General features: G+C 38.1%; 1 protein-coding gene across 2 annotated transcripts; it reads right to left on the bottom strand.

Moving 5' to 3' along the window:
• Positions 1-3,235: 3,235 nt before the first annotated feature.
• Positions 3,236-9,149, bottom strand: LOC110308146 (cathepsin 8). Of its 2 annotated transcripts, none has more exons than XM_021180516.2 (7): positions 9,024-9,149; positions 8,619-8,741; positions 8,385-8,531; positions 6,602-6,826; positions 5,986-6,148; positions 4,282-4,399; positions 3,236-3,335 (listed from the first exon to the last, which is right to left on the bottom strand). In XM_021180516.2, the coding sequence occupies exons 1-7, from the start codon at positions 9,147-9,149 to the stop codon at positions 3,236-3,238; spliced, it is 1,002 nt and encodes a 333-aa protein (XP_021036175.1). The 2 variants fall into 2 exon arrangements, with proteins under 2 accessions (XP_021036175.1, XP_021036176.1); XM_021180517.1 differs by having other exon boundaries at positions 8,619-8,738.
• Between the last annotated feature and the right edge of the window lie 1,107 nt (positions 9,150-10,256).

Here is a 10,256-nt window from a genome sequence, read left to right as displayed (position 1 = left end):
TGGGTTCTCTTTCTGAGATAGATCATATCTTAGTCTATTTCTCCAAAAGAAAGGAAAATTCCAGAGGGCCTTAACAAAAACAAACAAACAAAACAAAGTAAAAACTTGAGGATTGCAAGAAAGTTACAACACACTAACAAATCTTATAAAACTATGCTTCAAAATTGGTTGAGAAAGAGCCTGTACATAGACTCAACAGTGCCTGCTAGGATAGTTGGCCAATGACCCACCATCTTTATTGAGACTACTTAGTCTAGATGTTTATAGAAAAGTATCTCTATGCAATATAGCTTCTCACAGTTCTAATATGCATTCCTATGTTGAAGTTTTGTTTGTTGCTGTGTACTGTAATGCTGAATTCTGTATCCTAAAGTCTAGTTACCTCAAGATGACTGAATTCCCATGTATGCCAGCTTTTGTTTTGCACACCTTGATACCCAATTTAAAACTATTGGTTGAATTAAAATGCCTACAGCCTGTAACTGAGCTGAAGAAAAGTAGACATGACTTCAGTTTTTATGCTTGGGAATAAGGCAGAGGCCCCCACGAAGAAAGGGAGAAAGGGGGAAGAAGGAAGAAGATACCCTGGGGAAGGGGGATAATGAAAACACGGTCATAAGGGCCTGCCAGTTTGAGTAGGAGAGGTCTAGAGAGAAGATAGAAAGTTATGTATCTGGCTTATTGACAGGGAAGTAACTAAAATAGCATAGTGCTATTAAGTGCTTTTAAGGCTTAATATAATATATAAATATATAAATATAAAGGTCTTGTTTCTTTTATTTGGGAATTAAATGATCTAAGATAGGGTAGAAAACCTCAACTAATATTTAACAGAGCATTCCTAAACAAGAAACAGCATGTTCCATGATTGAAGCAGGGGGAGGGGGGAGGGGGGAAGGGAGAGGATAGGGGATTTTCGGAGGGGAAACTAAGAAAGGGAATAACATTTGAAATGTAAATAAATAAAATATCTAATAAAAAGGAAAGAAAGAAAAAAGCCTCTAGAGAGCATATTACCAGACTCACCAAATTGAAACAAAATATAATGTTCTAATTATGTCCGTAGGAAATTGTCAGATATCACAAAAACCAAGGCTTAGCTGGGTCATATCTCTGTCTATAATCATCAGTTATAAGCCAACATGTTTCTATTCCCTAATCAAAAAATAAAGTCATATTTTAAAGGAGCTTGGGTTGTAGTCAACCCTTACCAGACATGCCTAGTACATGTGTAGGAGTATCTCTTGCTGGGAGCACAGTGGCATTGAGATAGTTGCTTTAAATAAACTCTCTATCAATATTTCCAGGCATAGACATTCCTATGATGTAATCTGGTATAACAAAGCCAATACCACCATAAACTTCGATTTGGCAAAAGTTGTCAGTCTATATGGTGAGGGAACCATTTTTCTGATCTCATCCAATGTATTCTCCATGTAGTGAATGTCACTAGAAACACTCATTTGTCTCTAAAGTGAAACCACTGGAAAGCTAAAATAAGAAAACACTAGGCTCATCATCTCTTATATACTCTGGATACATTTTAAAATCTACACTAGATTCTAGTACAAAAAAAGTACTAAACTATGTATGTGTATATTTGTGTGTTCCATTATAGACATATATGAATGTACACAATGTGTGTGTGTGTTCCTGCAATAATTTTCTCTATATATCTCTATATCCATATCCATATCCATATCCATCTATCTATCTATCTATCTATCTATCTATCTATCTATCTATCTGTCTGTCTGTCTGTCTGTCTATGACAAAGTTCAGTGCATCTGATAACTAAATTCAAACATTAACAACATAAAAAATAATACAACAGAACATTGATTCCAGCAGGTTTTATTAAAAAGGCATGTTTCAGTTCTCTTGCCTCTGAGGCACTAAAACTTCTGAAAGTGTCATTTGAATAAAAATCTGTAACTGCAGATCCAGTTGTGCCGATGTCTTCAGTACATTCACAATGAAGATGCTACACAGGATGGAAGTAAGGCAAGGGAGATTCACAGTGATAGTCGATACACAAAATCTAATTTAACACACACACATTACTAAAGATGGAAAATTGACAATAACAAAAGAGCCACCCTTCTTTCTCTAAGAACATCAACAGAACACAAATGTATGTCTTCATACTGAGTTATTAATGTGACAACAAAATTAATATCTTGTAGCTCATTACCTGGCAGTGGGAACTCTAAAGTTGTTCCTTATTCCCAGCTGATAAGGCTATTGATGTTGTCATTGTACGTATATTGTTTAAGCAACAATTTTTTGGACATACAGTCTCCTTGTATATTTCATGATCCTTTGTCTCTAAGTCATTCTGCCCTATCTTCCACAATATTCCCTGAGCCTTACATGCAGTAGTTATGAATACTAAAAGAAGGAGAATGAGCATTCCCAGGGGTGAACCCCTGATCAACTACCTAAACAATGTGATTAGTCCTAAAGTCTTGAACACAGAAGGAACAAAAATTGATTCAGCCTTCAGCTGGTTTCATTATATATTCACAAATATACACATATACGTATATATAATGAAAATCACCAGAGAATAAGAAACAATCAATTTAGCCAGGCGGTGGTGGTGCATGTCTTCAATCCCAGCACTTGGGAGGCAGAGGCAGGTGGATTTCTGAATTTGAGGCCAGCCTGGTCTACAGAGTGAGTTCCAGGACAGCCAGGGCTATACAGAGAAACCCTGTCTCGAAAAACCAAAACCAAAAACAAACACAAACAAACAAAACAACAACAACAAAAACAATCAATTTGAGACTAGATGAGGGTGGGGAATATGTGAGGAGGTAGGGAGGAAAGTTGTTGGAGGAAAGAAATAAATGGGTTAATATAATTATATTTTAACTAAAACATATATTCAATGAAATGAACTACATACAATTTAAAAGTCACTACTTTCAAAACAAAAAGAAGACAGACACTTCATTTGAGCTTAAATATTCTTTAAAGATATTGTTTTATACAATCATTAAACAAACACAAAATCAAGTTATGGGAATCAAATACAAATAAGTGAAGTGATTAAGTTACAGTATCCATCATGTCTTACTGGATAAAAACATAACAGAATTCACATTACATCATGTTCTTCAGTAACTCATGAGCTCTATCCATGCAGCAAAGGCTGGTCATGGTAAATAGAAAGTGCCTCCACTTCACAGGCTGTCTCCACTCCAACCCTTCCTTCTTACCATCAGGCAGTTTACACTCTGGGGTAGACAGCATATGAAGCAATTCCACAGTGGTTGTTCCTGCCTCTGGCAAGCTTCATGTAGCCATTCATGCCCCATTGCTTACCATGACTGAAAAGAACCATGTTTCCCATTTAGTAGAAAGAACACAGGACAGTGCACTCATTACAATAATTACACGTGTAACCACTGATCCAGAAGCCTACTTAACTCAATGAGCAGAAAATGCAAAACATCAATCTCTAAGAACCAAAAGTTATCTCAGAAAGGACTGTGCAAATCACATCAGTGAAAACTTGGGATATTTTTCCACCCACAGAACCAACAATTTCCCAGCTTTTAGAAAAACCAGTGTCACAAACATATTACTACTCAAGGAAACCAGTGCCTAAATCTGAACAACACACATACTATAAGTTGTTTACCCAGACATAGTGTTCAAAGGTTCAAGTGGTGTTCACAAAAGAGAAAGGACTGGAGTTCAATCCAAGATTCCACTTGGGGCTGGAGTTGGATCTGTGCCTAAGAACAAGGGCTTTTCCCACAGAAAGCTTATTCCTTTCCCAGAAACCAAGTCAATCAGCTCACAGCCTCCTGTAACTATATTTTCAGAGAATCTGATGTCCTCTTCACATCTCCATGTGCAGCTGCTCACACGTAGAATAAAAATTCACACAAGCACCCTCACACGAGTGAAAATATAATATTTAAATGTGAGGTTATCATTGCAGCTTGCCTGAAATCTTATAAAGTAAGGCTACACATTGAGAAGCTGGCTAAACAACTACCAAAGAGAGTAACCTCTAGTATCAGTGAAAAATGCTGCCTTTCTGGTAGATAGATAAGGAAAACAACTGATCTCAACATTGGATACACACATGTACACACATACACACACAAACACAAATAGACATAATAAACACATACAACTGGCCACAAAGAAAAAGACTGTTGTTATTTAATGCATGTTGGAGAACATTTATGTGGGCTCACCCCATTCTGACTCTAAGGAGAAAACTCATTTAGAAATTAAGTTAAAAATACTTGCAGTTTATACCTGTTCTTTATCAGCCAATATTTGTTGCCATCTGACTCTTTTCCTTCATAGCCATAGCCAACTACCAGAACAGAATGGTTGATAATATTACTGCTGCACTTTGGCTCATAATAAATACCTGGAAAACAAAATCAAAGGTGTGAGAGATACCAGGAACCTAATAATGGTGATGGCCAATAGAAATAAGAAAGGCATTTTCTAACTGGACAAAAAAAATGTCTAGTCAATATAGTATCCATGATTGATGGGAATCATGATACAGAGTTTCATCAAAGTAAGAAGAAATACAGCAAACATATCTTTGTTAATAAACACTTTCCTTCTGGAATATTAGCCCAGAAACTCAGAATACCCAACATACACTTCACAGAGCAAATGAAGCTCAAGAAGCAGAAAGACCAAGGTATGGATATCCCAGTCCTTCTTAGAACTGGGAACAAAATACCAACCGGAGGAGATACAGAGACAAAGTGTGGAACAGAGACTGAAGGAAAGACCATCCAGAGATTTCCCACCTGGGGATCCATTCCACATACAATCACCAAACCCAGACACTATTGTGGATGCCAACAAGAGCTTGGTGACAGGAGCCTGATATAGCTGTCTCCTAAAAGGCTCTGACAGTGCCTGATAAATACAGAGGTGGATGCTCTCAACCAACCATTGGATTGAGCACAGGGTCTCCAATGAAGGAGCTAAAGAAAGGACTGAAGGGACTGAAGGAGCTTGCAGCCCCATAGGAGGAATGTCAATATGAATCAACCAGTACCCCCAGAGCTCCCAGAGACTAAACCACCAACCAACCAAGGGTACACATGGAGGGACTAATGGCTCCAGCTGCATATGTAGCAGATGTCCTGGCCAGCCATCAGTGGGAGGAGAGAAGCCTTGATGCCCCAGTGTAGGGGAATGCCAGGACAGGGAAGCAAGAGTGGGTGGGTTGGTGAACAGGGGCAAGAGGTATGGGATAGGGAGTTTTCGGAGGTGAAACCAGGAAAAGGGATAACATTTGAAATGTAAATAAAGAAAATAGCTAATAAAAAATAAAATAAACACTTTACTACATACATGCATACAGACACTTCTTTCCTTGAAATTTTACTAAGAGAACCCCATTCCAAAAAACATAACTGAATATAAATATTTAATTCAAGGCACTTTTTAGAATTTTGTTCTAGAAAGAGTATCTTTCAATAACTTAAGACATATTGAGTGGAGGAAATTTGAGTAGTTTAAGCACAATAATAATTATATCTTATGAAGTACTTGCAGGCATGGAAATAGCATGTCTCCCGGTTTATTTCACCTCCTCAGATGATTGGGAGATGCTCGGCTGAAAAGCGCTCACATACATTGGAGCATGTTATTACTAGCTATTTATTTACATCTAATATTACTGGTTATTTACATCAAATGTTATACACAGTTATGTGGTCCCTCAACCTAGCAGGGGTCTCAAAATCATTCTTAATTATATCTAGAAGAGTGGTTCACAACAATTGTTAGATCCTTTAATACAGTTTCTCTTGTTTTGATGACCCCCAACCATGAAATTATTTCCTTTGTTACTTCATAACTATAAACTTGCTACTGTTATGAATCATAACGTAAATATTTGACATGCAGGATATCTGATGTGCAACCTCTGTGAAAGTGTCATTTAACCCCCAATGGGGTTGCAACCACTGAAAAACACATGCTTACCTTCCCTATAAAACCTGAAAGATTTATGTCTAGCATCAATTCCGACCGAGATGGGCCCGATAGTTGCTACAGCGCGCATTAAGTCTTTCTCACTGTTTGAGACAAACGAAAAGCTAGTGATTCTAGCAGCAGAACGTTCAGGGTGGTACCTGCAGTGTCCGTCCTTTAAATGGTAGAAAGGTAAGAGAATCCATTATTTCCATTTACCTGCAAAGAGGCATGGATCAAAATCACAGCATTGCATTTTGTAGTGGAGTATCCTCAAGTCTGGGCTGTTATAGAACATCCCAGGAAGTGAAATAATATGAAAGATTTGGAAGAAATATCAGACCTCATGTCTTCAGTGAAACCTCATAGGTCTTTCTGTCCATAAGAAATTTTCACAGAAAGAAATATTTATTATATGTGAAATGATTTCCATATTCTGTGTGTGCAAAGAAGCAGGAACAGCTGCATGGGACCATTGCATCATAAAGGTGTGCACAGACTGATAATGAGACCTTGATGGTATACAGTGATTGTGCCTTCCAATGTGAGTTCAGAGGTCTGGATTATTTCTACAGTTTTTTCTTGCCTGTGATGGCTGAAATTACAATAGCATAGAAAATCCACTTACCGTTCCTTTGTATGGATAGGTTGACTCAGCCTCTAGACCTCCATTTTTCCACACATACTTTAAAGCAAGGAATGTGCTGCCCATAGAACAGCCAAAATTCCCATCAAGTCTAGAACAGTCCACTAGATTTTGTGGGCTCAGTGGGACCAGTTTGCCTGTTTTCCTGAACATCTGTCCTTCTATGGCACCAGCCGCAGAAAAAGCCCAACAAGAATTACATGTGCCCTAAGTAGAGAAAAACAGAGAGCCATACACAAACAACTAGCAATACCAAATCAGACAGCTGAATACTGTGTTGAAGAATGAATTGTTTGCAGGTTATTGGTGCCAAGGGAGGAAGTTTCATTCTTTTGGGGACCTGGCTGCTGCCAGGTTGTGTGGAACCAAATGAATGGCTACATACACATGTACATGTATGCGCATGAACATATGGGTAGGGCATAATTTTGTCTGGCTGCCATTATGAACAATAAATACATCACAGAAACTGGAGAGTGATTGGATAGAGGGCACTAGGTAGAGGTAGAAAATGGTGGATGGACATGATCCATACTCATTGTGCAACATATGAAACATTCAAAAAATTTTAAAAGTGAATTATTAAAAGTGAATTGTGGTAATTATGAATAAAGCTGCTATGAACATAGCTGAACAGTTGTCTTTGTGAAGTGTTGCAGAATGTTTCGGGTATGTGCCCAAGAAGATATTGCTGGGTCTTGAAGTAGAAATGTTCCAAATTTTCTAGGAAAATACCAAATTAATTTCCAAAGTGGTTGTACAAGTTTGTCCTCCCATCAGCAATGGAGAAGTGTCCCCCTTGCTCTACATCCTTGCCATCATGTCTGATCTCTGAGTTTTTGATATTAGCCATTTTCATGGGAGAAAGATGGAAGGTCATAGTTGTTTTGATTTGCATTTTTCTGATGACTAAGGACTTTGAACATTTAAGTGCTTCTTGGACATTTTAAAATCCTCTGCTGAGAATTATCCAATTAGTTCTGTGCCCCATTTTGTAACTGATTTATTTGTACTGTTGGTGTCTACCTTCTTTGGTTCTCTGAAAATTTTAGATATTAGCCCTCTTTCAGATGTAGGGTTAGTATAGATCCTTTCCCAATCTGTGGGCTGCCAATTTGTATGAAAGAAAATATCCTCTGACTTATAAAAGCTTTGCAGTTTCATGAGGTTCCATTACTCCAGAGGGAGACCAGCTAGGTCAAATAACCTGGACCTTTAGGGCTCTCAGAGACTGAACCCCCAACCAAAGAGCACATGGGCTGCACCTAGGCCTCCCCATTCCTATGTAAAGATGTACAGCTTGACATTTATGTGGGCTGAACAATTGGAACAGGCCTATCCCAAAAGCTGTTGCATGTATGTGAGGTATGTTCTACTAGCTGGAATGCCTTGTCAGGCATCAAGGGGAGAGGAAGCTCCTAGCCTTTCAGAGACTTGAAGTGCTGGCAGGGGCAGGGGGAAGGGCCCCCCACCTGCTCAAAGGAGAAGGACAGGGAAATCGAAAAAGCACTCTGTGAGAAGGTGACCAGAAAGGGGAACAGAGTACTGGATATAAAGTGAATAAGTAAAAAAAAAAAAAAAAAAGTAATTAATTAATTAATTAAAAAGAAAAAACCCAAAAAATCAAAAAATGAAAACAAATAAAATAAGTAAAAAAAAAAATAAATTTGTAAAAAAGTAGATTGTGTATCACTCTACACTCAACACACAGAGAGATGTCATCCTATTTTTATCTCCCCAGTGACTGAAAAAGATACTTTTGTACCTGATTCTTCACAGGAGTCACATAGCCTCTTTTTCTCCAGTCCACAAATTTGGGGAGATAACCAGCAATAGGTTGGTGGATACTTTTCTTCTTCCTAAGATTTGGGACTGGAATATCAGTCAGCATTTTCCTGTATTCCTCACAAGTCTTCAAGGAAAAGAAAATGAATCATTAAAAAGCAAAAAACTTACATAAAACGTTGGAAAAATGTGATGCAGTCTGTGTCAAACTCACCATGTCACCAAAGGCATTGACATCCATGGTGAAGTTTTTCTTTCCCTGATCATATTCAATATTATGTTGTTTGACCACTTTCATGTTTTCTTCCCATACTGCTCTTTTCTGTCCTTCTTCCTCCTGGAAATAAACATAATGTGTGACATTTCTTTATAATTAAACCTGTACAGGAACTGACCAAGGGGACTCACTGTCAAAGGTCATGAAACTGATCTCAGAACACTGCAAAAATGTCATTATTCACATACATAAGAATAGAAATTCTGACCAACCTGTATTCTTGGTGTATGACTTTTGGGAGTTCCTTAATTAAAGTTGTCTCTCTGAACTCTGTTGCACCCATAAATCCCAGTAAGTACTGTTCTCCCTGAGGTCTGGCTGGATAGTGTTCATACTACTAACCATGCTGTAGTTTTTGTTAAATTTTATCTTCCACTCCTGCCATTCAGAATCCAAACTGGGATCAGATGATTGAGTAACTTCAGCCACTCCCAAGCACAGGATGGCCAGCAAGACAGCAGGACCCATGCCTCAAGCACCTAGATGATAAGGAAGGGAAGTAAGGATGGCCAACTACAGTTCTTCCAAAATGCCTGTCACCACATTCTGAGAAATTAAGACATGTGTGTTGGATAAAATTAGTTGAAGTACTCTTTTCAAATATCTATCTACAGATTTTGAAAATGGATAAATTTGTACTTAGGGTTCAAGACTCCATGGATGATATTTAGTTGCTCCACCAAAATGCACAGCATGTGTTCCCAAATCTGGGAATAGAAACATCCTGTGTGTTGCAAACTTACATTATCAGAAAGATGTTCATGACTCTTAAAATTAAAATGTTACACAGTCAGAGATTTAGGACATGGATTTGAATGAACTTATATAGCATCTGATTCTAAACATTAGGTGAGCCTTAGAGTTGTGGCCAAATGACTTTCATATCCCTACCTAGTAGTCTATACGTGTATTTGTCATGAAAACTCCCATTTTGAATGAAAAATTTCTAAGCTGTTCTTTGAAAATATGGAAAGAATCAGTACTATACCCTTGGTTCCATCTTTGTGACTACACACGATAACCACTACTTCAGCGATGAAGGGTTTACGAGGAAAAGCCACTGGATTATGGTGGAGGTGGAATACAAAAGAGAGCCATTCACAGGATTCAAATCATGACTTAATGTTACCTTAAACAACACTCACTATAAGGCTTGAGAGCTATTTCATCTGCTAATACTTTTGCACAAGTCAATGAAGAATTAAAGTTTACCCAGTGGCAATGTGTAAGGGGATAGAAAAGATACCTGAGGCACAACAGACCAGCTATTGCTCTCTGCAAAAAGACTCAAATTTTTACTTTATGGGGAACAAATGTCAAGTTAACCATGTAGGGTCTGCTCTTCCCCTTAGTGTTTCTACCTTCTTCCACCTCCAAACTGTAAGACTATAGATATTGAGAAGATAGTCTCATTCCTGGAATTATGCCAGATTCTCCCAAAGAGTTTTATTATCCAGTGACACTTCCTGTTCTGTCTTAGAAGAGGTAGGACCTTACCAGGAAGACTTCTAATGTCTTTATGCACTCCACAAACTCAGATCTTCAGATGTGGCTGAGATGCTAGGATCTGACCCT

The sequence above is a fragment of the Mus caroli genome, unplaced genomic scaffold (genome assembly GCF_978045245.1).
Source record: "Mus caroli unplaced genomic scaffold, Mus_caroli_1 scaffold_15, whole genome shotgun sequence".
NCBI lineage: Eukaryota > Metazoa > Chordata > Mammalia > Rodentia > Muridae > Mus > Mus caroli.
The sequence above is the reverse complement of the archived record's forward strand: the minus strand, read 5'-3'. Positions and strand labels throughout refer to the sequence as shown.

Coding starts and splice junctions, on each gene's coding strand:
- LOC110308146 (XM_021180516.2), bottom strand. CDS start 9,149: ATGGGTCCTGCTGTCTTGCTGGCCATCCTGTGCTTGGGAGTGGCTGAA. Junction 6,827..8,384: donor TGACTCCTGTGAAGAATCAG/GTACAAAAGTAT, acceptor TTCTCTACTTAG/GGCACATGTAATTCTTGTTG. Junction 3,336..4,281: donor TATTGGCTGATAAAGAACAG/GTATAAACTGCA, acceptor GGTTCTTTTCAG/TCATGGTAAGCAATGGGGCA.